The following is a 27,144-nucleotide window of genomic DNA, read 5'->3' as shown; positions in this document are numbered from 1 at the left end:
CTTATTCTTGCATGAGTTTTGTTTCTCCCTCTGGATCAAAATCTTTGACATGGGCACAAAGGAGCTCTTACATTCTTGGGAGAGTGAAGAATTCTAGAAGACAGTCCTGCTGGCCTACCACAGTGGGAAGCCAGGACTAGGAGATAGACCTAAGTAGGTCCAGTTGGGAGGGCAAAGTGGCCTAACAGACCTCTTTCTCTGCCCCAAGTTCATCTCTACCATTAAAGAAGAATTCTAGGAGAATGCAATCTCTCTCAAACTTTCTCACTAAATCACAGAAGGGACCTATAGTAAACCTAAGCCAACTCTTTCATTTGTGTAGAGGAACAATTGGTGGCCCTGAGTGGGGAAGCAATTTGCTGAATCAGTACAATGTGTAGTTTCCCCATTACATTATTTTGAGAATTGTATATCAGTCCTACTCTTATTTAACAAAACCTCTCCCTTCTTTCCCCATCCTCCCTTATTTTGATTGTTTTCCACACTTCTGGTTTATGGAGATCCTGTTATTTTGTACAACAAAACACATTTAGTCTCATTAATTCTGCTCTCTGGATATAGGAAACCAGCCTCAAAGGAGAGGAAGAAGTCAAATGCAGAGCCACTACTAGAAAGTTTCGTGCCTTGGGCGAGCAGCATAGAATACATCCTCCACAACTGGAGAAACCACTGCTGGGACCAGTATTTAGGTTGAAGGAGACTGAAAAGAAACTCACCTGGGTTATAGCTACTGGGAGGCATAGTGGAGAAGCAATCATCTGGTAGGTTTCTCTTTTAACTAAATATTCTTACTAAGATTAGCCAAGGTCAGTCATTCCTAAATTGCTGAAGAACTTAACGTTTTAACACACCTTTAAATTTTGGTGACCTAGACCAAAGCCCTAATCACCTGGCCTCGTTACAGCTCTGACCAAATGTATGTGGTCCTGTGCCTAATTTCTATTATACTCTGGGGGTCTAATTGCCATATTCCCTGTCTGAGAGATAAGATTTAATCTTAAAATGGAAAACTTCAGTGAGTTCAATTCTAAGGTTCAGTTTATCAACTTTTAACACTCAAGTGATGATCTTGCCTTCTGCATTCCATCTGTCCTGTTCTTAAGGCCAACTAAAATCTACCAAAATTATTGGAATGTGTTTTGAAGGTGGAGACAGTGGGATCCTGTGGAATGAGCCTTGTCCTTGGTGTCAGAAAACCAGCTTTGAGATCCTGTCATTCACTAAATGTGTAACCTTACTCAATGAGGGTTGAGTCCATGAGCTTTCATTTCCACATCTGTAAAATGGGGAGAGGTAGCTAGGTGGTGCTGTAGTGCACAGAGTACCAGGCCTGGAGTCGGGAAGATTCATTTTCGTGAGTTCAAATCTAGCCTCAGACACTTACTAGCTGTGTAACTCTAGGCAAGTCACTTAACCCTGTTTATTTCAGTTTCTTCATCTGCAAAATGAGCTGGAGAAGAAAATGGTGAACCACTCCAGCATCGTTGCCAAGAAAACCCCAAATGAGGTCATGAAGAATTGGACATGACTGAAATGGCTGAATGACTGCAAAATGAGGATAATGAGATTGGATTACCTAAACCTTAGGTTATTGCAAGGATCAAGTGAGATAATAGTGATAGAGTGTTTTGTAAACCTTAAAGTAATATGCAAATATGAGAGGCAGTGGTACAGTGGATGGAGTAAATGACTCAGTCAAAAAATGTAGGTTCAGTCCCATTTTAAATACTGCCTATTTGTATAATTATGGGCAAATCATTTAACCTCTCTGACATCTGTTTTCTTACCTGTAAAATGTGAATATTAGTTGTGCTACATACCTTATAGGGCTATTGAGAAGAAAACATTTTGCCAACCTTAGAGCACTACACACATATGAATGATTATTGTGAGAGACAGCCCTTACCCACTCACTGCCCTAAGCCCGTAAGCCTCAGTTGAGGGTTCTTAATCCTTTTTGTTTTATGGACCCCTTTTTAAGTCTGAGAAAACCTGTAGAACTCTAATCAGAATAATGTTTTCAAGTAATTGAAGGAAATGCTAACTTTCTATTAGAGATTACTGAAAATAAAGATGTTATTCTTTTCTTTCCATCCAATTTCATGGACCCCAGGTTATGAACCCCTGCTTTAATCTATAAACAAGTTGCCAATTTCTATTGGTGGAGGAAATCTCCACACTGGAAGTTCACCACACCAATGACGTCATAGTTCTCAACAACAATAGCATAAAATTTTTATCATCGAAAAGTCTTTTCCTCCTAAGAAAGGATGTCAGTAGAAAGAGGATGCTAGGAAAACTCCATATAACAGGTAGATTAAGGGCAGCATGATGGTTTTGTCTAGGGGGAAGGAGACACTAGAAGAAAACCTTAGACCAGTGAGGGGACTGGTAATGTAATGTGTCCAATGTTGGGATTGGAATTTATTCAATACATTTGGAAAAAGCCTTTGGGGTCTGGATTTGAGTCTCAGTTTTACCACTTCCTAGCAGTGTGACCTTGGGCCTTAGTTTTCTTGTCTATATAATGGGAGCAATAGTTGCACTACATATCTCTCAGGGTTGTGCTTTGTAAATTTTACAGTGCTATGGGAATCTGAAGAGGTGGGAGTTCCCTCCCAATCACAGGAGAATGTAGATTTATATCTGGAAGAGACTTCAGAGGTCATCTAGTTCAAACCCCTCATTTTACAGATGAGGAAACTAAGACCCAGGGAATGTGACTACTCAATGACTCATGGCTAGTAAGCTTCAGAAGCAGGATTTGAATTCACATCATCTAGTTCAATATCTTTGTTTTTATAGATAAGTAAACTGAGGCCCAGAGAGGGAGCAGGATTTTCCCAAAGAGAAGTAAAAGCTAGAATATGAACCCAACTCCAAATCATTATCCTACACTATAACACAGCAATGGAAAGTTATTTGTAAATAGCACTATATAGAAATGCAAACTGACATGTAAATGGTTGATGCCCATGAAAGCCCCACTCTGATGCCCTCAGGAAAGCTGCCCTTGTCATGAAGACAGGGATAGGGATCAGGGATCCCAAGATGCTGAGACTGTAGCTAGTACAGATACTCTTGAGCTGGGCTGGGACATTGAAAGACAGAGCAAGCAGCCAGTTTACACTAGGAGTTAAGAATAATATCAGTATCATTGTGGTTGCCAGATCCTGAAAGGGTGAAGCTGCTCCCTCTCTGCCTGTGGATGAACTTGGAGGCAAAGACCAAGAATCCTGTGAACACTCACCTGCTGGGCATACTCATTAAACTGGGTCATAAAGGTAGAGACATCCATGCACAGATCTTTGCTTAGCACCTCCAAGATGTCATGGGAGTTCTCCAGGCTGTGCAGATTCGAGGTCACAATCAGATGTGCCATCTGTTTGGGGGCCTTGACATCCAGACCTTGAACCTAAGGGGACAGATCCAAGTAGGACAGAAGAAATCTAGAGACATGCAGATAGGAAGAAGAAGAAATTTACCCCACCATCCCATCTCAATCCTCCCATCCTTCCAGGTTCACCTCTTTCAGGCAGCTTTCCCTGCCCGGTATTGATCTCTCTGCTGTGATCTCCTCTAATACTTGGAGGATTTAGCTAAAAACATACAATGTAGCACTTTATTCTATCCTTGCTACTTTGTCTTAATTCTCTAACTATTTTATATAGGTGACTCTTAATTTTCAAATATTTGAAAGGATGTCACATGAAAGAAGGAATAGATTCATGCTACTTCGCCCCAGAAAGGAGAAATTAAGAACCATGTTTCTTCCTATATAGCTTGCCTCCCCTTTTGGGTAAGCATAGGGCTAAGCATGCAGTGGAAAGCAGGAAAGGCTTGATAATGAATGGGTTAATGACTTTTACCTCCTCTAGTTTTAAGACTGTATCCTCATCATTAATGGTTAATGGTTTTGGAATCAGAAGGTCTGGGGGCTAGTCCTGATCTGTCCCTAACCTCTGATCTGACCATAGAGAAATCTGTTTCCCTTGCTGGGTCTCAGTTTCCCCACTATGATTGTATGGTTCTAGAACCTGGCTGGACAGTATGATTGCTAGCCTAGAACTTTCTATTGCTTCAGAAGGGAGAGTGAGGAATACTGCTACGTGAGAGAGGAGTCTGCCTAGGACCCTATCTGATGGATGGGCAAAGGCTATCCTGTCAACTCCAGAGCTTGGGTAACATACACTGGTTGCCTCCCTGAGTTGTTCTACAGGTTCTATCTTGCTACATGTCTGGCATACCATAGGGATTAGCCAGGGGCAAGGAGGTTCCTGGGAAGAGTCTTCTCCAATGTCCTATCTCTGCCCCATAACCTTGATTGAATTACAAGCAAGCCACAAAGTTCACTTGTTTTCTCTGGCTCAGATGTGTTCAGTATCAGCTTCTAAGAGTCTATTTTGAAGTTTTCAGTGTAAACATTTACACTTTGGAAACTGGAAAATGCTACAAATCAGGGGTTTGATCATCTAGACTTTAAAAACTGTTGGAGACAACATTAATAATGCAGATTAACCTTAAGAGAGTGTTGTGCATGAGTCTTCCCTCAAGGTAGTTGCTTGTTAAATATTTACTAGCCCATCGTTGCCAGGGAGGATCCAGAGGGGAACGATAATGTGATTTACTCATGGTAGAACGGCCAGAATTGTACTCACCCTAATAGATGCCAAAAGACCCGTTATTGTCAGCACTTTGTTTTGCATCTTTCTGTATGATATACTTATATAATATTGTACATTAGAGATTGTCGTGCTCTCAGTAGATTGGAGTGCAGGGACCTTGCCTTATCTAAACTTTGCATTTCACTTTGTTCTGAAATATGGGTGGCTTATATTGTTTGTTCACCTGAACTGGCTGATTTGTGACAAGGGTTTTATTTTTCTCCTCTCCTCCCCCCCCAACCCCCAATAGAGAGGAGAGAAAATAGATTTTTGTTGAAAAAAGTAACATTGAATTGCATTGGCTACTCTGGGAGGTCTTCTTAGACCTTAAAATTTTTCTGAGCTTCTTAGACCTTAAAATTGATTCTGTTAGGTACATGGATGTCCAGGCTTAGCTAGTGTGATATAAGTTCTCAATATTTCCCTCATTCTTTATGATCTTCATAGTTTCATAGATTTAGAATTAGAAAGGTTCTTGCAGATCAACTTTCTCATTTTATAGATGAAGAAATTGAACCCCAGAGAAATTAAATGTCACAAGCAAGGGGCACAGAGCTGGGATTTGAACCCACGCCCTTTGATCCTAACTCAAGCACTCTTTTCAGTGTTGTTCTACACTGCATTATTCCCTGGGCTTAGAATGGGCAAGGTCAAGATGATAGAGGACAATGTTTGTTGTCTAGGGTAGGTTGCCCTGGGAGTGCTGATGCATCCTTGTGAAATCATGGGATGCTGTTCGTTGGTTGATGGATGTGAGAGGGTATGGAACTAGGTCTCCCAGGTTGTTCTATCCTATAGTCCTTTGCCCTTCCCTGGTTATAAAGGCGACACTATTAAATCTGGGAAGTAATATGGTGTAGTAGATAGAGAACTTGCCTCAGAGTTGGGCAGACCTGTTCTAGTCCCATCTCTGACACATACTCTTACCCTGGGCAAGTTATTTAACCTCTTCGTATTTTAGATGACTCTCTAAGACTGTAAATTGAATAATAGTTGCTGATCAGCATTAGTATAGGAAGTTTCCAATGCCAATGAAATCAGGTCCAGATCACAAATTCAAGGAAGACTATTCTTTGTGTCTTTAAGAAACAACTCATCTATAAAAATGTCATATTTTCCATTATGCTATAAGTCCCTTGAAGGTAAGGAACATCTTTTATTCCATCTTTGTTTCCCCAGCATGTAGCCCAGGGTACCATAGTAGGTGCTTAGCAAGTGTCTGTTAGATTTGAATTTGTTGAATTTCCATCTTGGCACCGCACCCTGTGGCAACTGGTAGCGTCCTCCTAGGATAGTCTGACAGCAATTCTGGACCTGGGTTCTATCTCTGATGATGGACCCTGATGGGAATGGATTATAGGAAAACGTGATTGATCTCATGGTATTGATCCTCAAGGTTGGGCTGCATCTTAAATACTCCAAAGCATTTTAATCAGTCAGCTGCTATGGATGCATTGTAGAGGGATTTTGTGGTAAAGTGAAAAGAAAAGGATCTAGGTTCCAGTCCCACTTCTGATGCTGACTCCCTATGATCTTGGGTTAGTTACTTCAACTCTTTGGGGCTCAATTTCCTGATCTGCAAAGTGAGATAGTTGGATCAGAAAGCCTCTGAGGTCCCTCTCAGGTCCAGACCTATGATCCTAAGATGCCTTTGGACCCTGTTGATACGTTCAGCCTCTGCCATCTATCAGGGGAAGAAACTCACATTGTTTACTCCCTCTGTGCAAAGGTAGGCCCTGGTTCTAGTGTCTGGGGTTTGGTGAACAAGAACCATAATTGTAAAAGTGACAGTATTAAATTAGGGAGGCAGTATGGTGTAATGGATAGAAAGAGGGCTTGTCTCAGACTTCCCTCTAACTCTCTTGTGAGATTCTAAGAGATCTTTTGCACTTCATCCCATCCTTCCATGTTGAAAAGTCCTGATTTTAGTGACAAATCGTAGAATCTCTGGGACTATACAGTTCATCCAATCCAACCCTCTTTCTTTCCTTTAACTCTCTATCCCTACCCTCATGTAGGAAGTCCCTCTGCAATGTGTCTCTGCTGAAAATTTCTTGCAGCAATGGAGAACTCAATACTTTATGAGCCATGCTATTCTACTTTGGGACAGGAAATTCTTCTCACTTAACCTCTCTCAGCCCTGAGGCTCTCTTCATCTGTATAATGGGAATCATAATAGCATCTACCTCACTGGGTTGTTGTGATGCTCAAATGAGATCAATATACATTTGTGTTTTGCAAACCTTTAAACCGTATAAATTTTAGCTATTATTATTATCATTAGTATTAATTTCAATTGAATGAAAAATTGCTTCTTAAATTTCTTTCCATAGGCCCTAACTGAATAAAATCTCACTAACATTTGTTGTGGTTTAGACATTCAATTGCGTCCAACTCTTCCTGACCCCATTCTGGGGTTTTCTTGGAAAAGATACTAGGGCATGGTTGGCCATTTCCTTGTCTAGCTCATTTTACAGATGAGGAACTCAGCAAACCGGGTTAAGTGACTTGCCTGGGGTCACATAGAGTCTTCCTGATTCCAAGCCAAGTGCTCTATCCAGTGTGCCAGCTAGTGGTCACCAACATTTACCAAATGCCTATGAGCAGGGCACGATCTATGGAGTCTCATCTTTCTTCCAAATAACTATCTTTCTATATAGCTACCTGAAGATTGGCTTCCCCTTCCCCATGAATCTTCCTTTCTCCCTGTGTGGCCTGGTTTGGATTCACTTCACCATCTTGATCACCTTTTTCTGGAAAATCAAGCTTGTTAATAATGCCTTTCCTTTAATGTGGTCTTTATAATACTCCAGAAGCATAGTCTGACTTTATGTAGTTTTGAATAGCTTGTCTCCGTCACCCAAGTGACTCCTGGCATCTCCTGGTCCGTTTAAGTTTCCTTTCTTCAGATCTCCCCCAACTCTTTGATATCTCTTAAATCATTTTAGTTCAACCAGTAGCATGTGGTCTAGTTAAGCTGGTGATGATGGTTTGAGTGTTCCTAGGAGTAGTACAGACTGGGGAGGTTATTAGTCCTGGGAGGGCAGCATGTTCTAGGAGAGCTTAAAAGGTGCTACGACAGGACTAAATTTGTACTTGACTCAGGAAGGCACCTGAATGGATAGATGTAGGATGGTTGAGGCTGGGGTTCTACCCTCAGAGGAAATTGACTGAAAACTTTGAGAAGGGACCCTAGGTGACTGTTATTATTGGTATTTACTTAAATAAAACAAACAAAAATCCCAGTTCCTTAAATAAATGCCATTAGAAACTTAGTCAGATTGTGGAAGCAGCTTTATTGGCAAGTAAAGAAACAGTTACATAGTAGATGGAAGCTCTGTGTGGTACAGGGAACATCTGGAAGGCCACACAGTTGGCCAGATGTGTGATACACACTCAACTATAGACATGGAATCTTAGAATCTCCAAGTTGAAAAGGACCTTAGAGTCCATCACTGGTCTAATTTGTAGTTAAACAGAAATTTTCTCTATAGCCTCCTCCAACAGGGAATCAGCCTGCTTCTGACTGAAGGCATCTAGTTCCCTATTTTCTGAGGCATTCCTGAATTATTGAGTGCTTTTTCAATATTGGACCTCCTTATAATTCCTGCCCACTGATCCTAATTCATCCCTCTAGAACCCTCAATGTTGCCACATGGGAATCTAGGCACTTAATGAGAGAGGGTCCCCATACTGCTCTGTCTGGTGGGTCCCAGCCTCTTTCCTACCATCATAGGTCTCAATTTCAAGATTATCCTTAGTCATGGAATGTTAGGGAAAAATAGATTTGAACTACTAATGAAATTAATTCCCAGAAGAGATATATCTCAGTCTCTTCCCCAATCAGAATCCTTGTTACTCAGGGCCAAGACCACTTCTTCTTCTCTTTCCCTGAAAGCACCTGGAACAGGACTGAGTAAATAACAGGATTCTGTAGGGACTTGTCAAACTGAACAACATTTCAACCAAAACGATTTGATCTCACCAGAATATTGGAATGACCAAATTCATTGCTACTGATTTCACTAAAACTGAGGGAGATGCCGCTGGTAGGTTTGAAAGATGAGTGAGTTGAAAATGAAAAATCAGATAAATACAGAATGTCAGAAGTGGAAGATACCTTAATGTGTCTCTAGTCTAACACCTTCATTTGACAGATGGAGAAACTGAGGCCCATGCCGGTTGAAAGTGATCCTCAAAATCCCACTTATTCTGTGAAAATTAAACTATGAATTTAATCTTGGATTATGGAAAGCATTCCCAGATAGGCTTTATAGCTTGAGCACATGCCTCAGGTCTTAGAGGTGGTCTGTGGAAAGATGATTTCCACTAGACCATGACCTGAGGTCTGTCCTGGGCTAAGAGTACTAGGCCTGATAAGTGCATAATTGTGAAACTGTCCCAGAGATGAGACAAAGAAGAATTTCTTGGATAGCTCAAAGCAAAGAAATAACTCTTATTTCATATGGGTAACCTCTATTCCCTTTGCTACCTTAGTCCAGTCTGATTCTTGCCCTCATGACTGGTCTGTTTGGAGATATCCATGCTGAGGCCAGAGAAAGTCCCAACCAGGAAGGGGAGAGAGGTGGAGCTCTCTGGACTCTGCTAGAAGCAGATGCCCTTGATGTTAAGAGCTGAGACTGGTGCTGTTGGTGAGGCACCGACTGGAAAAACTTACTCCATCAAAGTTTGGGTAAAGAGCCTGCAGGTCACTGAGCAGGGCCTGTGAGCAGAATGGGCCCAGGTTCATCTGCAACCAGTCCCTGGTGTCAGACCCTTGTTTGTTACATGATGAGCCTGTGGGATCAGAGATAGGCAGTTAGAGAGATTCCAGTACAAACAATGTGTACGTGTGTGTGTGTGTGTGTGTGTGTGCATGTGCCCAGAACACCCTGCTGAAATGTTGACTGCTATCCCTTTTTGGGGGAAGAACCTGGGTTCTGGTTTCAACTTTTTCACTAACTCTCTGCATAACTAGGGATGTCATCTCACCAGCATCATCTGGAAAATGAATACCAGGAGCTCCAATGAGATGGTGCAGGGGGAAAGTGCTTTGAAAATGTATAAAATGTGGGGTGTGTTAAAGCCCTCCTTTCATCTCAGCTACCAGGGAGACTGAGACTGGTAGGTTGCTTGGAGGTGCAGTATGTTATGCTGATAGAGTATCCTCACTAAGTTTGGCATTAATATGGTAATCACCCATGTTGCCTAGGGAGAGGTGAATTGGTCCAGGACATATAGGGAGGTTGAAGCTCCTATGCCAATTAGTGGTGAGACTGGACTTATGAGTTTGGTTTAGACAGGGAGGGCCAGTCTTAAAAAAAAAAGGAAAAGGGGGGGAGAGTAAAAGAGAGAAGAGAAAAGGAAAAGAGAAGATAAGAGAAGGGGCAGGGGGGAGGGAAGAGAAGGGAAGAGAAAAAGAGGGGGGAAAGAGGAGAGATAAGGAAAGAAGAAAGATGGTGGAAAGAGAAAGGGGAAAGGGAGAATGGAGAGACAGAAAGAAGTGCTGTATAAATGGTAGTCTATAAACTTGAAAGCATTCTGGAGAATGTGGCTTTTTAAACTAAAACTCTGTTTAAAAACTATTGTTTATTAGAACTATCATCATCATTGTGGGCATATGTCATTGAGTCATTGGTTAGGGAAGTTAGGTCCTACCTGTCTCAGCAGATTGTGCAGCCAAGTACTTCTTCTGAAATCCATATATAGCTTGTTTCTGCTGAGGTGACAATTCCTGGAACACTTCCCCAATAGCTTTTATGCTAGAAAACAAAATGATAGATTGGTGGTCGGGTCTGAGCAACTTACCAAGGTCTTCCTCCCATAAGATCCTCCCAGTTCATCTCTACCCAGCAGGCATCAGAATGAGAAAACCGAGAAAAATGGGAAAGAAAGAATTTTCAGGGATGAGTACAATGTGTTGGATGGTGGCACCTACTGGCTAACAGTGATATTGCGGTCCAGCTCTGCTGACCCTTGGAAATATCTCAACAAAAGGAAGGTATTGTTTTTAGGAGATCTGAGAGGATCTCTAGGAACGAGAGAAATTCATGGGATTGAGATTATATAATTAAAGAAGAAAGGATCATTAGTGAGAGAAAGGATGTAGAATTGAGGAAAGGGCTAAAAATTTCTCAGCATATTACAAAGTAAAACTAGCAGGTCTAGCTTATAGATGTGGGTATTCTCTTAACTTCTTTGTCAGAAGTTTTCAAATAGGTTTTAGGATGTGTTTTTCCTTCGCTAATGGGAACATGCCCTTAATTTTATAGATACAGTCAATGTGAAAGTAGGATTCCCTTTATACTCATTTTTTAAATCATAGGATTCATAACCGGAAGGGACTTTAGAGATCTTCGAATTTAGCGCCCCCTTCATTTTGCAGATTGAATAAATTTGGGCTCAGGGAAGTTAAGTGAATTGACCAAAGTCATACAGGTAGTAAGTAGTAGAGCCAGGACACAAACCCAAATCTTCTGTCTCCAAATCTAAGGTTCTTTTGACTAGATGGCAGCTATTCCATATAGTGAGGTACACCTATATGTATATGAATAGTATGGATATTCCTGTAGGGCAGGGATGGGCCCTTAGGCACATTCTTGTCGATAGCAGGAAACCACAGCAAACTTAAAATATATATAAACAAATGCAACTATGATTACTATTACTAGCCCTGGCTCATTGTCATCAGACACATATATTCAGAAGAAGACTTAGAGGTCTCGGTTGACCAGTAGCTCACTATGTCATTGATATAAGATGGTGTAATGTAGTGGCAAAAAAAATCTCTCATGATCTTAGACTTCATTAACAGGAGAGAAATGGCAAATTATGTATTTAAAAGGACTAGAGAGTTGTACATAGTAGATTTGTAGTTTCATGTGCAATCATCTTTTTTTATTCTACTATGTTATGGGAATACTTGTTTTATTTCTTAAGTTCAGAATAAAGTAAATAAAATTTAAAAATAAAAACAAGAGAATGAAGCCCCGTTGACTCTGATTAAGCCAAACCTGACCTACTGTAGCCAGTTCTGGGCAAGACAAACCAGAGCCTGTCCAAAGGGGTGCAATTAAGATAATGAGGGGACTTGACTCAATGCCATACAAAGACCGATGGAAGGAACTGAAGTATTTTTTTTTATCCTGAACAGAAAATTTAGAGCATGGGGAGCAGGAAGACAGAAATCATTGGACTTTGAGCTAGAAGTGACATTGTAGAACATCTAGTCCAAACTTTTAATTTTATAAACAACCTGTTGTTGAATCATTTCAGTTGTATCTAAGTCTTTGTAACCCCATTTGGGGTTATCTTGACAGAAATACTGGAGTGTTGCTATTTCCTTCTCCAGCTCATTTTGCAGATGAGGAAACTGAGGCAAACAGGGTTAAGTGACTTGCCCTGGGAATCTGAGGTCAAATTTGAACACAGGAAAATGAATCTTCTTGACTCCAGGGCCAGAACTCTATTTACTGAACCACTTAGCTGCCATAGATAATGATAGTTATATTCAAATATTTGCAGGATTATCATGTGGAAAGAAAGATTATGTTCAACTTGCCGATCCTAGAGAACAGGACCAGGAGTAATGATTAGAATTTACAAAGACATTGAAGTCTAGGTATGGAATTGGTTTCCTTAAAAGGTAGAGATCTCCCTGGTACTGGAGGTATTTGCACAGATATGGGGTGATCTTTCATTAGGGAGAATGAGGAGAATTTTTTTTTCTTCTAGGAGGGAAGTTAGCTTCCATTACCTCTGAGATTCTTCCAGTTCAGAGTCTATAGATCTCCCTAGCAACACTGAGTGTCCCCAGCTCTTAGGGTCAGTACAGTACTTACAAGGCTTGGTACTGTGAACATGTCATGGAGAGTGGCAACATCTCTAGGCTGGTGACGTTCACCCCAGGGAGCAGGACCTTCAGGCGGGCAAACCATGTGTTGACTTCTTCCAAGGGCATGGTGGGGATTTTTGGGAAGATCATATCTGCTGCCTTGAACATCATGACATCTCGTACTTTGGAGTTAGCTAACAAGTCAGGGCTCTGGGATTGCATCCAGACATGAGAGAAAGAGAAAAAAACCAAATCATACACAGGAAGCCTTATTTAATCTGGGTTAGATGATGGTACAGCTATTGTTTTGGGGGGCATTGGTTATCTGGTCTAATATGAGTGGGTACACTTATCCAGGCAGTAAGGACACATATTACAGAATGGTTAAGACCTGTGATACATTCTGGCCCCCACTTACCTTTGCAGCAATCTTTTCCTTTCAGTTTCAACCCACATCCTCTGTTTCCACAAGAAGCAGAAGCGATACAGCCTCAACTTTGGTCCTTCTGGACTAGTCTCTTCACTGTTCCCTGGAACATGCTGAGTTCCTTCTTGTCTTTGGACCTCAGCTCCACCAATTTTCTCTACTTCCTAGAATACTCTCCCTTCCTCTGTACCCATTCAAATCTTCCCTACCCTTGAAGTCCCATTTCAGTCATGCAGCTAGGCAGTTGCATAGACAGAAAAGAATACAGTCTCTGCAATTGATTTGCTGTGTGACTTAAGCAAGGAACCTCCCCTCTCTGGGCCAGGGGTAATAGCACCTCCTTTTAATGTTTGCAAAAATATTTCACTCCTGAAAGGCTTCGTGCACTAAGCCTATATAGACTTGTGCCTCCTAACAAGCTTTTGGCAGAGGTACTATGGGTATTATTCTCCGTAGTTAATAAAAGAGGAAATTGAGGCCCAGAGTGATTAAATAAATTGATAGTATTCACATAGCAGCTAATCAGAAGGGAGATTTGAACTTAGGTTTTCCTGATTCCAAGCCCAGCACTCTCTCCCCTATGGAACTTTGTCCAGAAGAATTGTGGATGAATCCCAAACCAAGTCATGGCCTCTGAGAATGAAAGTCACTATTCATTTTTGGGGTGCAGAGGAACCAGATACTCCAGTTCTAGCAAGAATTAAGGACCAAGCAAGGCCAGGAAAATGTAATGGGGTAGAGTAGCTTAGAAAGTTTGGGTACCATTCTGATTAGGATGGTGTGTTTTTCTTTTATATAGACTTCTAATTGCCTTACCCTGGAGTCTTATTTCTGAGTTAGTATCTTCTCTTTTCCCTTTTAATTAAACCCTAGGAATCGACTTTCATGATCTGGGATATGCTGTAGACAAGGGCAAAAAGGGAAAGGGAGAGCCAAATTAGGTCAATCTTGGCGGAGTGGAGCAGGTGTGGTAGACCTCTGGCTGACTGCGGGGACTGAGAAGGACTAATTAGAACAGAATGTGGTTCCCTTTCTCACCCCATCCTGTTAGATGCAGTATAAACCAGGAATTCTTCACCTGAGGTGCCTGATCCTGGATTTTAAAAATATTTTGATTCATTTCAATAGTATTGGCTTCTTTTGCAATTCTAAGTATTTCATTTTATGCATTTAAAAACCTTCTGAGGAGGTGTCCATAGGCTTCTTCACCAGACTCCCAAAGGGGTCCAGGACATAAAAATAGGTTGACAACCCTTGGTGTAGATAGTGAATGGGGGTAGTGGTGGAGGAAGAAGAGTGAATAGGACAGGACAGGTGTCGAGAACCTAGGCCCCTCCCTGCCTTTGTGGGCCCAAATCTAGTGCAAGACATCAATATAGATTCTCTGCCATTAGTGACTTGATAATGGCTGTTAGAGGCTGAGGGATTAGATCCAAGTTCATTCATTGTGGGAAGGCCCTCAGAGGGGCAAGTTGCCCCCGCCCAAACCTCATTTTCATGCAAGGTCATGTCAACTCGTCAATACTCCCAATCCTTGGGGCTCCTCCCTCCCTCTGATTAGAGAGAGAAGGAGGAAAGCTCCTCCCAGATCCTCCATTTGAGGTGGTTGTCCATGCCAACCATTTCTTCATTTCCCACTTTCTTGCATTCATTGAGACTTCATCATACTCCTTTATGGGTTATCCTTCCCCTTCTCCTTTTTCAGCATTTATTTCATCTTTAATTGTCTTCCACTATTAAATGGGAGCTCCTGGAGTACAAGGACTGCCTTTTGCTTGTTACATAGTAGGCACTTAATAGATGTTTATTGATTGACTGACTGATTGAATGGAGAAGGTGAGCACTTAGTAAGTAAACCCAAGGTGCAAGAATAGGAGAAAATAAAAGGGAGTAGGAGAAGAGGAAATCAGAAGGGTAGGAAAGAGAGAGGCGGGAGTTTTACTTGCCCCCTGGAAGAAAGGTCTCAGCTGAGGGTAACTCAGGGCTTACCTTCCAAATGAAGGTGTTAAAGTCTTCCAGGTAGGAGGAGAGGTGGCTCAATGGGTCCTTCCGTGTCCTGATGGCCTCAAGGACAGAAGCAGCTCTAGGGGGACTGTAGATGATACCACTGTGGATGGTGATTTGGGCTAGAGCGCTGTCTGAGACGAGGTCCAGGGAATCCAGCTAGAAGTTGGTCATTTGTTAGGACAGACAAAAAGAGTGGCTTCTCTTGAGAATGAGTGTGCCTGTGTGTGCCTGCAAGTGTGTGATTGTGGGAATATGGGTGTGTATATTTGCACACACAACCAATATATATAATATATAATATATATGTTTGTTATATTGTATCTGTGAGTATGTTTGTATAAATGACTGGGTATGTGTAGTGTTAGTAGTGCATACATTCCTATGTGTCCTTATGTGTCTCCCTGTCCCTTAATGAATTAACCCTGTCCTTTCTAGGGTCCAAGTCCTGGATGCCCAAAAGCTGATGGAACATGTGGAACATTCAGCAGACATGTTTTTGTACAGAGAGTACTGATGACCCAGCAACAAAACACAGGTGCCCAGGAGGGAGGGTCTGCTAAGGAAAGGGTCAGAGATTCGCTGGACAAACCAGCCATGATGCCCTTAGATTCCCTTGTGTATGTGTGACTGTATGTATGAATGAAATGTATGTTTGCCTAGCATGTAGGCAGGGTCCTTTTCAACCAGTGTATCCATAGGTATCTCTCATGCTTTATTTTACTAATCTTATCATCTAACATATTAACTATTCCTCCTAGTTTTGTGAAATTCACAAAATGGATATGTGTGCCTTTGCTGCTTTTTTTCAAGTCATTGGCCCTCATCTATTCAACTTTTTAAAATTAATCACAGAGCCCCGTGGCACTCCACTTGATGTATATCCATGTTGCCAGTGGGTCCAGTCATTTTTGAACCTATTCAATTATACTATTTCCTAGTCCATAACTCCATCTTTTCAGAAAAAATAACCTTGAGAAACTATCAAAACACCTTGCTGAGAAGCAGGAAACCAAGTCTATGACATTCCCCTAATCTGTTAATCTTTGTTATTGTTCAGTCATATCCCACTCTTTGTGACCCCATTTGGGTTTTTTTTTGCAGAGATACTGGAGTGATTGGCCATTTTCTTCTCCAGCTCATTTTACAGATAAGAAAACTGAGACAAACAGGAGTAAGTGACTTGCCCAGGGCCATACAACTAGTAAATGTTTGAGGCTAGACTTGAACTCATGAAGAAGAGTCTTCTTGATTCCAAGCCCGGGGCTCTCTCCACTGGGCCACCTAGCTGCCCAGATCTGCTAATCTTGTAACCTTGTCAAAAAAGAAATTGGGGATAATTTGGTCTGACTTATTCTGCAGAAATCTAGGCACATAATGATCATTGATTTTTTTTTTTCAAATCTTCATAAAGTCATCCCTTTGATGATAGACTCTAGCATTTTTCCTGGGGTCGCGATGAAAACCCATGTTTACACTGCTTTTCCTGTATTATTACATTCTCCTTCATGGTTAAGTTGATTGGCTGAATCAACCTGATTGGGTCCCTGAATGCCAATAGTGTCAGAATGATACTCACCCCCTGGAAATCACCCTTCAGCGTAATAAGGTCTTTGAAAGAGGCATAGGAGCTGAAGGTGCCAAAGTATTTGCGCAGCCACAGCTGGTCAGTCACAGCATCCTGGGCACACGCAGAGCCTGTGGGAAGAAGGAGGGTTGGGAGGGTTCCTGGAGCCAACTCTGTCCCTGGACAGGGGGTGGTAGCAGTACCGAGATGATCAGTATTGAGATGTGGGTCAAGGCGAGGATGGATGAATGATGAAGCCTATGTGTGACATAGCTCTTTGGATTCTGTAACAGAAGCCTAGATCTAGAGAGGAAAAGGGCTTTCTAGATCTGTAGGTAGCAGGGGACATCTCCCATCTACGTTCTGTAGGTACCAGGAGATTTTTTTTAAAAATCATACCAGAAACTGGTAGCATTCCATCTTCCACCTCATTCTTCAGAGCAGATTCCATCCCCAAAGACCATGCCCATTGCCTACTGCTGTTGGCAGCAGAGAAGACAGTGATCTCACCCTCATGGCTGGGGCTCAGGGTTTGAGTTAGCTCAAAGAGGAGGATTTAATAAGCTATTGATCCATTCCTGCCTTAGTTCGGAATACAGTCACAGTTCTGGTGACCACATATTAGAAACCCCACACAATAAGTTGGAGTAGGGGCAGGAAATCTCAGGGCACAATGGCTGTTTTGCCCAGCGAATCTCTGACCCTTTCCTTAGCAGAACCCCATCCTGGGCACCTGTGTTTTGTTGCTGGGTCATCAGTACTCGCTGCAAGAAAGCATAAATGTCTGCTGGATGTTCATACGTTCCATTAGCCTTGTGGTTGTCCAGGACTTGGACCCTGGAAAGGACAGGGTTAATTCATTAAGGGAAAGAGGCAATTTTAAGGCAATCCCTCAGGCTGGGACTAAGATGCCTCACTGATTTGGCTACTCTTGTCGAACTGCCCCCTGAGGTCTCTGTATAGGAGAAAGGCTTTGACAAATTCATTTACACTATGGTATGAAGGATTGAATGGGCAGCCCCTTCCAGAGAAGTTTACATTTAAAAAAAGAGGAGTGGAGAGGGTGGTGTTTAACTCCACCTGCAAGTAATGGTGCGCCATTAGGATTCTCTTACAATAGAACTCTCTACATACACTTCCTCTACTAAGAAACCATCAGTGCCTTCCAATTGCCTAAAAAGGCAGCCTGGTTCAATAAGAGCATCAATTGTCTCTGGAGTCAGAAGACCTGGGTTCAAATCTTACCTTTGATGCTTACTACCTATGTGACCTTGGGCAAGTAACTTAACATTCCTCAGTTTCCATATCTATAAAGTGAGGAGGTTTGGACTAGCTGGCATCTGAGGCCCCTTTCCTGTCTAGATCTGAGAGCTTATGACAGAATTCAAACTCCTTAATCTGGCATTCAAGGCCCTCTAAAATACCTTTCTAACTCTTACTATATGCCCTCATTGTGTTCTTTGTTTGGGCCATGCTAGTCTCCCCTCTCATTCAAATCCTAATACTTAGCCTTGAAGATGATTCAAGTCCTTTCTCCCCCAGGACACAGGGATTTTCCCCTCCTCTGATCTCATTCATCCATGTGTCCTTCCTTTGGTCTTCAGTATATAAGGACTGGTGACATCAGTTATCCTTCTATGTCTATACATTGTCTCCCCACCTACTGAGTCTCATGCTTTGTCTCTCCCCAAAACTGACTTATGTATGCACACACAGTAGGTACTTGGTAAGAGCTATGGAATCAGCTGTGCTTGACTGGCTAAACAATATCCCAGCCCTCAGTTATTTTCCAGCCCTCATCCCTGCCTCCAGCTTCATTCAGGCTTACAGGGCAGCTAGGGAGTCACATGACATGTCGACTGGTAAAGAGCCGAAGTTTTGAGCATCCAGGCCCGTCAGGAAGAGGGCCAGCCTGTCTCCGAACCAGGCAGTGTACTCCTTTGGGCCAAACATCGGCATTGATGGACTCAGGTGGCAAAGAATTTGCCCCAGGATGGTGCGTCCGACTTCGGCATTTGGAAGCTGGGTAAGGTGATGCTGTGGTCAGGAGAGACCAAAAGCACAAGATGTTAGGGTCAGCCTGGCCCCTGGGTTCAAAGGAGAGGCCTGGAGCTAGGACCCAAGACCTAGGGAGAAACAAGGCTGGTCTATGATTGGGACACTGTCCTGGGGCTAAGATCAGTGAGTGGGTTGCCTCTTTCCAGGCAAAGGAAGCAAGGCCTCATGACCTTTCTAGATACATTCCCCTGGTCCTGTAGGTTAGCACTCAGGGCTCCCTTACCTCCTGGGCCTCCTTGTTGAAGGCATCCAAGAATGGCCCAATGTCAGCAACATTCAGGGATGCCATGACCTTTCCTGCTCGGACGCTGTCTCTCAGGATGTCGCTTGTCACTAAGAACCCTGCGACTTGTTGGGGGCTGAGGGTGCTCAGTGTGTCCATCTGAGAGAGAGGCATGGAAGATAGGTTTAGGAGAGGGTAGGGGTAAAGGAGATAGGGAGTCCAACTAGGGGAGTCTGATGGGGAGGGAAAGCATGTAAAAGTCTGTACATTTTTTTTTTTTAGGGCAATTGGAGTTAAGGGACTTGCTTAGGGTCACTCAGCTAACTAGTATCTGAGGACAAGTTTCAACTCAGACTCCAGGGCCAGTGCCCCTCTTTGTAAATCCTAAAGAGCCATGGACATACTTGTTTTTAGAATTATTGTTCTCTTTAATATTATTTTATATATATAGTAAATATTAATTATTAATATTAAGAGTAAATATTATCAGCCTCTTTTAAGCACTGGAGAAAGGGAAGAGATGTTTCACCTTTTGCAGCAAGTCTTTTTTGCCTTCTTTGCTCTGAGATCACCTTTCCCTTACACTGTATATATATTGTACATTCATTTTTTTGCATATTGTCTCTCTTATTAGAATATAAGCTCCTTGAGGGTAGGGGATATTTTTACCTCTCATTGTATTCCCAGTAGTTAGCATGGTTTGACATATAGTAAGTGCTTAATAAATGCTTACTCAGTGACTGACCCATTTTTAGCCAGATATAGACATGGGGAATGTCATCAATGACCAAAGACCAGTATGAGATAATGTTGGACAATCTGGTGACTTAATAGTTAAAAAGTCTTGGCAAGTTGTCCCAAATTCCTCTGGGCCCAGCCAGCCTCATTTTTATGGAACAAACTGAAGTGAGGATTGAGCTAGATTTTAGATATTAGGACTTCCCAGGGGTCAAATGCTGGTAAGGGAGGTTGAGGAATGTCTTCCTGGACAGCTTCTAAAATATGGTCATGATGTAACCAGGAGGCAGGAGGCTGACTCACATGACCAGTTAAGGGCGGGGTCACTTCTGAGAGCCTTGGTAGTACTTACAGGGTTGAAATCTTGGTACAGTTTGACAAGGTCATTGTAGGAAGCCAGAGAGCTGAAGGAGCCCAGGTTTGCCTGCAACCATCCAAGGCTGCCCTGAGTATTTTCTGAGCAGGGTGCACCTAGAACAGAGGGGGCAAGATGTATGGGTAGCAGCTAGGGTATGGACTTTCCAAAGACAGGGATGCTTGTGCATTTCTCTCCCTTCAGGCGAAGGGCTCCTTAAGGATAGTGGCTTAGATCAGACCAGGAAAGACTTCACTGCCCAAGTGTGGGCATGGCTTTAAGGTGTCACCGGGGCCCTGGTACCTGCTAACTCCTCTCTCAACTCTGGCTCTGAGTTCTCTATAGGTCCAATGAGCTAGTGTGGGCCTTGGGTCATTCAATTTCTCTTGCTTCTGAGTAGACAGAAGGGTAAGCTCAGATAGAGTCCTTGAAAGTGACATTGAACATCAATTATTCCATCGTGTCTTACCTGACTGCACTAGACGGGAGACCAGGTAGCCTTGGGCAAAGTTGAACACATCCTGCCGGGTGGTGGGAGCCATCTGGGGGAAGCTCTGCTCTAGGCCACCCATGCTGTTGGCAGAAGGGAAGATTCAGGGCTCTATTTTCTTAGGACCCCTGGCTCTTCTTCTGCCCTGATTTGGAGTCAGAAAGCCCTGGATTTCAATCTTACCTTAGCTACTATATGTGCATATACCCTGCTTGTTTCTGCCTACTATCCACTGTCCCATGCCCTTGTCTTCCTATTTAGCATGGTACCATAAAAATTTCTCCAAAAACCTAGGAGTGCCAGTCTTGGTGCTGGGGAATCTGTTACAGTCCCCTTCTCCAAGTAAAGAGATAACCAAAGCTCCTTTGGGCTGGATGAAGTCCAAGGGCAACTTTTGCCCTTTCCTTTCCTGATGATTTAAACCCCACAGAAGATGAATGGCATGGAACAGATCCAAGAATCATGTGGATGTGAAGAGGCAGCCACCCTAGCATTAGGGGCCTTCTCTATGAGAAGTAACTGTGGGGGAGAGTGTGCTTTGAGCCTCTGCTGGTTCCTTTCTATCACCTGGCCTCAGGGAATGGGTCAGTCAGCCAGGCCAAAGTTGTCACAGGTTTCAAGCGGGGTCTCATGGATATCAGGTTAACCTTTTCTCTCTCCCAGTACAGAATTGTAGACTTAGACAGTACAACTCCTTTATTTTACTGATAAGAAAACTGGCCCACAGAGGTTAAATTACTGGCTCAAGGTCATACAGTTAGAAAATACCTGAGGCAGGATTATAACCCAGGTTTTCCTCACTTCAGGTCCAGGGCCCTATCTACCATACCATGATGCCTCTTAAAAGTGTGTTGGCCTCCCAAGTCACAGGTACACAGCTCCATGTATATCCCAACAATGTGATTAAATATGGAGAGAAAAGGAAGGGGACATTATATATACGTGTGTGTGTGTGTGTGTGTGTGTGTGTGTGTGTGTGTGTGTGTATTTGGAAGAGGGCAGGAAAGGAGAAGACTTAGAGACCTTGGTCACTTACACAATTTGGAAAATGCCACAGGGCATGTTCTTGGGGAGGCCAGCAAGGGCTCCAGCAGTGATACTAGGGAGCCAGAGGCCAAGTTTATGTCTAAACCAGTCTTTGTACTCCTGGGGGCTGAGGCGAGTGAGGAGGGAACGCACTTTGTGGAAGATGGCAGCAAACATGGCATCACGGACAGGCACGTTGGTCAGGGCTGAGATTCCCTGCTGTAAAAACAAAAGGTGCCTGGGGCAACAGAACCTCATGGACCTGGGCTTTTCAGCTTCCCACCCTTTCAGGATCCTGGGCCCAATAGGGGTGTGTCACAGGCATTTGTGGGGATCATTTTCTCATATCATAATTTTGGGTCTTGATTATATTCAATTCAATGAGTGATTCTATCCTGTATTATTTCTCTAGAATATGAGTAATATTATTAATAACTAGCATTTATATGGCATTGTAAGCTTTGCAAATCACTTTACATATGTTGTTACACAACAACGCTGAGAGGTAGGTGTTCTTATATTCTTATTTTACAAATGAGGAAACTGAGGCTGAGAGAGGTTAAATAACTTGCCCAAGGTCATACAGCTAGTAAGTGTCTGAGGTAGAATTCAAACTCAGCTCCTCCTGACTTCAAGTCCAATCCTCTGTGCTCTGTATCACCTAGATACCTTTCTTATATGTACAAGTCTTGTCTTCCCAACTCTGAGGGCAGGGGCCTCATCCTCCCTTCTCTTTCTCTTTTGTCTCCTTTTCCTGCTTTTCTTTTTCCTCTCCTTCTTCTCTCTGTCTCTGTCTCTCTATCTTTCTGTCTCTCTGTCTCTGTCTCTCTTTCTGTCTCTCTATCTCTGTCTCTCTGTCTCTGTCTCTCTCTGTCTCTCTCTCTCCCTCCCTCCCTCTCTCTCTCTGCATCTCTCTCTCTGTCTCTGTCTCTCTCTGTCTCTCTGTCTCTCTCTCCCTCCTCAGACCATAAGTTCTCTGGCATCAGAGTCCATTTCTCATCCATCTCTTGCCCCTCCCAGCTGTGTCCAGCACCAGCTCAGGCACTCAATTAAATGCTGTTTTTATTTCATTTTAATTTTGGTCCCAGGATAAGGGGATACCAGATTGGGTAAATTTCAATAGTATAAAGGCTTTTTGTATACAGGGACAGTTTCATTTTTATCTTTGCATTTCCAGCACCTAGCACAGGGCCTGAAATACAGTAGGTGCTTAATAAATGCTTCTTGATTGATTTTATGAGAGCCTCACTTGAGGGCAGTAGCCAAGCCTGTGCAGAAAGTGTGATAACAACGAACACTTCTGTTTGGGAGCACGGGCTTCCTTTCTTGCTTTTGCTTCCTTGCATTCCCTGCAAATACCCCCACATCTATCCAGAAAGCTCCAGGACCCCAGGGATAAAGCCCCCAGTCTGCCTGTCATTGGTATTTAGCATCTAGCCACCCATATCCTAGGGCACTGAATCTTTGATTACCTGTTGGGCCACAGAGACAAATTCTGTGACAAAAGCAACCATGCTGGACGTAGTTCTGCTTTCTAATGTGAACAGGAGGGTATTCACAAGGCCAAGGTCTTCTAGGACACCAGGAGTGAAGAACACGTGGGCCAGCTGTGTTGATGTGAGGTTTTCCTGGACATCGAACTGGCAAAGAGATACAGTCACTGTACCATAGATTTCTCCCATGCTCCCTTCTTGTACATCAATCATCTCTCTTAGCCCTAAACCATCTCTTAGAGGAAGATAGGACAAGGAATGTTGTCCTTACTGACAAAAGGGTAAATGGAGTTCCAAAGAGATCGGATGATCTGCTTGAGATCCCACAGTGAGGGAGAGACAGAAATGATGCCAGAACCCAGGGAATCACTAAGTGTAGACAGAGGTATCTCTAAAGAGATATTATAATATGGGAAGGGAGGAACCAGAAGGAAAAAAAAACCTCAACAACTCTGGCTCCTCTTAACTGGCTGATAAAAGCATAATGATGATATAACGATAAAACTCCAGTAAGCTGACTATTAAGCTATGGTGGCTTTGCCAGGGGAGGACTCAGTACAAACCAGAGGCATACCCAATCTGCTTACACCATTCACAGGATCATAGTCTTAGAGCTGGAAGGGACCTTGGAGACCACTCAATCTAATGCCCTTGTTTTTAAAAATGAGGAAACTGAGTCCCAAAGAGGTTGAATTACTTGTTAAATGACTGAACCTTTGCTGTGTTAAAAGTGGGACTGAATCCAGATGCTTTTACTCATTCTTCTGATTTGGATTTCCCCCTTCTCCTGTCTCCCTCGTGGGCCCAGTAGACCCTTGATGGCTGACTGACTATTTGTTGCAGCAAAAATGCTTTTCTCAGCAGGTGATGGGCTATTGGGACTCACCCCATTGAAGTCATCCTTCAGTTTCATGAAATCTCCGTAATCAACATCGAATACAAATGGTCCCAAATTCTTCCATAGCCAGTCTGGACTCGTCATGGTGGCTTCCATGTTTCCATCACAGGCTGAACCTATGGGCATAAGGGATTTTTCTGAAGCAGACCCAGAACTCTCGGCAATTTCATTCAGTCCAGGCCTGCCCAGGGTGCTTTCCTGTCCAGGGCTGCTATGGATGCTTTGAAGAAAACTTCCCTCCCCTTATTCCCCTTCTCCTTTGGGTCCCTAGGATTACCTGTAGTGTTTGCCTGGATTCCAAGAAAAGCCACCAAGGACTGGGCCACACCTTGTCTGTTTGCAGGTGCCATGGAGGAGTAGGCAGCCCCGAGAGATGCCACACTGAGGAAAGAGTACCAGATGGCATCAGGGCAGGCTCACTGTCACACAGAACCCCTGCTCCTCTGGCCCTTCCCATGTTCAGTAGAATCTCAGAATCATAGCATCTGGGAACTGGATGAGGTTTCAGAGATTACCTGGTCCAACCCCCTCATTTAAAGATGAAAAAATCAGATCGAGAGAAGGAAGTAGTTTGCCCAAGGTCACACAGTGACCTTGAAGGAGCCAGGGCTCTTGGTTTCCAATAAGGATTGACCTTTTATACCACCAGGAAGTCCATACAACTGACTCCTTTGAATAGCTCTAGCAAAAAGAAAGCCTTCCACTTTCAATCTGTGTGACCTTGGCCATATCACAGAATCGTATAATAAGGGCTTCCTTTACATTAGTAAAGAAGAGGGTTGGATCGGATGATTCCTATGGACCTTTTCAGCTCTAAGTTGTATTTGTTTCTTGAGTGCCAATGCCTGAAATTTCCCACCTCCAAATCTCTACCCGCTGAAATCCTTCTCTTCCTTCAAGAATTAGCTCAGGTACCATCTCCTCTAAGAATCCTTCCTTGATATTTTTCCTCACTCCCACCAAGTTGAAGGTAATCTCTATTTCCCCAGATTTTTCCTAGAGTTACTTTAGATCTCTCCTTTGCTTCTAACACACTTTACTCTGTTTATATTTATCTCCCAGCTCCATGCCTTTGCAGTGGCCATGTCCTCTGCCAGGAATGCACTCCCTCCTCACTTCTGCCTTATAGAATTGCATCTCTCCCCCCACCCCTTACTTCCTTCAAGATTCAGCTCAAGCACTACTTTCCATCTGAAGCCTTTCCTGATCTCTCTATCCCAAACTACCCTGTATTTAACTATTATGATCATTTGTGTTTATTTTTTTTTTATTCCTTCTGTATATGCTCATTTGGGCAGCTACCTAGTGCAGTGGATGGAGTGCTGGGCCTGGAATCAGGAGGGCTCATCTTCATGAATTTAAATTTGGCCTCAGACACTTACTAGCTGTGTGGCCCTGGGCAAGTCAAGTAACTCTGTTTGCCTCAGTTTCCTCATCTGTAAAATGAGCTGGAAAAGGAAATGGCAAACCACTGCATTATCTACCAAGAAAACCCCAAATGCGTTCAAGAAGGGTTGGACATAAATGAAATGACTGGACAACAAAATATGCTTATTTATGTGAATGTTTGTTTCCTCCATAAGAATACATGCTCCTTGAAAGTAGAAATCAACATTTTTTAAGTACCTACTGTGTGCCAGGTATTATCCTAAGTAATGAGCAGCACCTGGCGCAGAGTAGAAACTGCGTTAGTACTTGTTGATTGATAGTAAATTATGTGTCCTGAGGGCAGAAACTCTGCTATTTTCAATCTTTCTCACACCAGTGCCTCGCATGAAACCTTGTACCTTGTGGACATTTGACAAATGCTGGCCAGATTGATCTATCATCAGGGGAAAAGTCCACTTTTGTCACTGATCTTTCCCCCTCCAAAGTCCTTCCCCACTGTCTTGCTTTGGCCCAGGATTCCTTTGATGTCCACTCACAAAGTTTGGAAGCTGTCACATCCAGAGATGTAGGACAAAAGGAGCTGGGCATCCTTGGCACCCAGGCTGGGCAGGAGAGGCAAGAGCTTGGTCGAGAGGAAAAGGGTCCAGTCCTCTGGTCTCCACCTTAAGAATCCCCCTTGAATCTGGCCTACCAGTTGCTTGAGCATTTTCCTCCTGACTGCTACATTTTGGATGGCCCCGGCTGACTGATGGAACAGGGAAAAGAGAATGGAGCTTAGTAGAGGATTGAATGAGAGAGGGAGGCCTCCTTGAGAATCAAAACCCTCTGGAGGGGTTGGAAGGGGGGACCATTTTCCTTAATTCTCACTAATATATCAGAAAGTATTAGCTTATCAAGTCAATTTTCTCAGTGATATTCAGAAATGTGAGTTTGGATAGGGGTTGTGGGGAGAGAGGCGATTTTGAAATATTGACTATGGCCTTGGGGAGGATATATTTGGGTTCATGCTATAGAGGTGGCCCAAAGCAGTGAGTGAGGGGAAGGATTGGGCCACTGGAGAGTTTCAGGAATTCCAGGACAAGGGTTAGTGATAAAGAAAAGGAAAGAGGCCAAACCTGCAGGGGACCCCTGGATTTTCCATGCCATCACCACCCCCCTGCTCCAGTCACTGAGGACCTCAGGGTCAGGTGGAGGTCTTACCAGCTGGAGTTCCATGGTGAGTTGGCTCAGGAACTGGCCCACAGCTTCTGCAGGCATGCTCTGGAGCCTGGGAAGGACCAGATCCATGTCTTTTTCAAGGTTGATAGTGCCAGACTGTATGGCAAATGAGGCCAACTGGATGGGAGTCATTTTGTTCAGCAAAGAGAGCTACAGAAGACATAGGGACAAAGTGAGCCAGAGACCCTATGTAGGTAAGATCCTGAGCCTGAGAACTGAGGGGATTCTGAAGGATCTGCAGCCTTTGCCAACTCCTCTGCTCTACACTAAGCTTTACATCGTTTATAGGGGAGTATTGGGAAAAAAATGGTTTATCCCAGGCCCCCTCTTTTCCTGGCATCCACCTGGACTTTAAGATGATGTGAGTGAAGAGGATAAGGACTCTAATGTTATCAGGAGGAGAAACCCAATGAAAAGGCTTGTGATCATAATGGAAAGGACCTTAGAAGTCATTTCTTCCAACCCCCTCATTTTACAGATAAGGAAACTGAGGCTCAGGGAGAGTAAATGGCTTGTCCAAAATCTTGTGGCTATATTCTAGAGTCAAACAGGAATCTTTTTTTTAAAATCTATTTTTGAAAAAATTTTCTATGCTGTTCTGCCCCCTTTGGAGCAATAATATTGGTAGCAGGAACCCCAGGGGTCCCAGCACCCCGACCCTGCCATAACCAGATAATTCAGGCAAAACCCCAGAGGCAGAGAAATGTGGAAGGGAGGAGAGGTTTAATTTGACCTCAGCATCTGAAAGAAGGTGATGGAA

General features: G+C 43.2%; 1 protein-coding gene and 1 long non-coding RNA gene across 2 annotated transcripts in view; one reads left to right on the top strand and one right to left on the bottom strand.

The window, feature by feature from the left end:
• The window catches only part of LOC140499655 (uncharacterized), a 44,298-nt gene extending 42,206 nt beyond the window's left edge, over positions 1 to 2,092 (top strand). The window contains exons 3-4 of the long non-coding RNA XR_011965504.1: positions 562 to 761; positions 1,430 to 2,092. This is a non-coding gene — a long non-coding RNA (uncharacterized lncRNA). The remainder of the gene's footprint in view (positions 1 to 561; positions 762 to 1,429) is intronic.
• Positions 2,093 to 7,940: 5,848 nt separating this feature from the next.
• The window catches only part of LOC140501325 (uncharacterized), a 34,600-nt gene continuing 15,396 nt past the window's right edge, over positions 7,941 to 27,144 (bottom strand). Inside the window, exons 15-30 of the mRNA XM_072604842.1 lie at positions 26,367 to 26,534; positions 25,703 to 25,911; positions 24,055 to 24,158; positions 23,766 to 23,893; positions 22,859 to 23,026; positions 21,397 to 21,605; positions 20,340 to 20,443; positions 19,868 to 19,986; positions 18,778 to 18,936; positions 18,325 to 18,533; positions 17,230 to 17,333; positions 16,509 to 16,627; positions 14,915 to 15,088; positions 12,506 to 12,708; positions 10,323 to 10,426; positions 7,941 to 9,461 (exon numbers count right to left, since the gene is read on the bottom strand). Of these exons, the coding sequence (XP_072460943.1) occupies positions 9,292 to 9,461; positions 10,323 to 10,426; positions 12,506 to 12,708; positions 14,915 to 15,088; positions 16,509 to 16,627; positions 17,230 to 17,333; positions 18,325 to 18,533; positions 18,778 to 18,936; positions 19,868 to 19,986; positions 20,340 to 20,443; positions 21,397 to 21,605; positions 22,859 to 23,026; positions 23,766 to 23,893; positions 24,055 to 24,158; positions 25,703 to 25,911; positions 26,367 to 26,534 (2,451 nt within the window). The 3' untranslated portion in view covers positions 7,941 to 9,291. The remainder of the gene's footprint in view (positions 9,462 to 10,322; positions 10,427 to 12,505; positions 12,709 to 14,914; positions 15,089 to 16,508; positions 16,628 to 17,229; positions 17,334 to 18,324; positions 18,534 to 18,777; positions 18,937 to 19,867; positions 19,987 to 20,339; positions 20,444 to 21,396; positions 21,606 to 22,858; positions 23,027 to 23,765; positions 23,894 to 24,054; positions 24,159 to 25,702; positions 25,912 to 26,366; positions 26,535 to 27,144) is intronic.

Source organism: Notamacropus eugenii, chromosome 1, assembly GCF_028372415.1.
Source record: "Notamacropus eugenii isolate mMacEug1 chromosome 1, mMacEug1.pri_v2, whole genome shotgun sequence".
Lineage (NCBI taxonomy): Eukaryota > Metazoa > Chordata > Mammalia > Diprotodontia > Macropodidae > Notamacropus > Notamacropus eugenii.
Note: the sequence above shows the minus strand (reverse complement) of the source record. Positions and strands in the feature narration are given on the sequence as shown.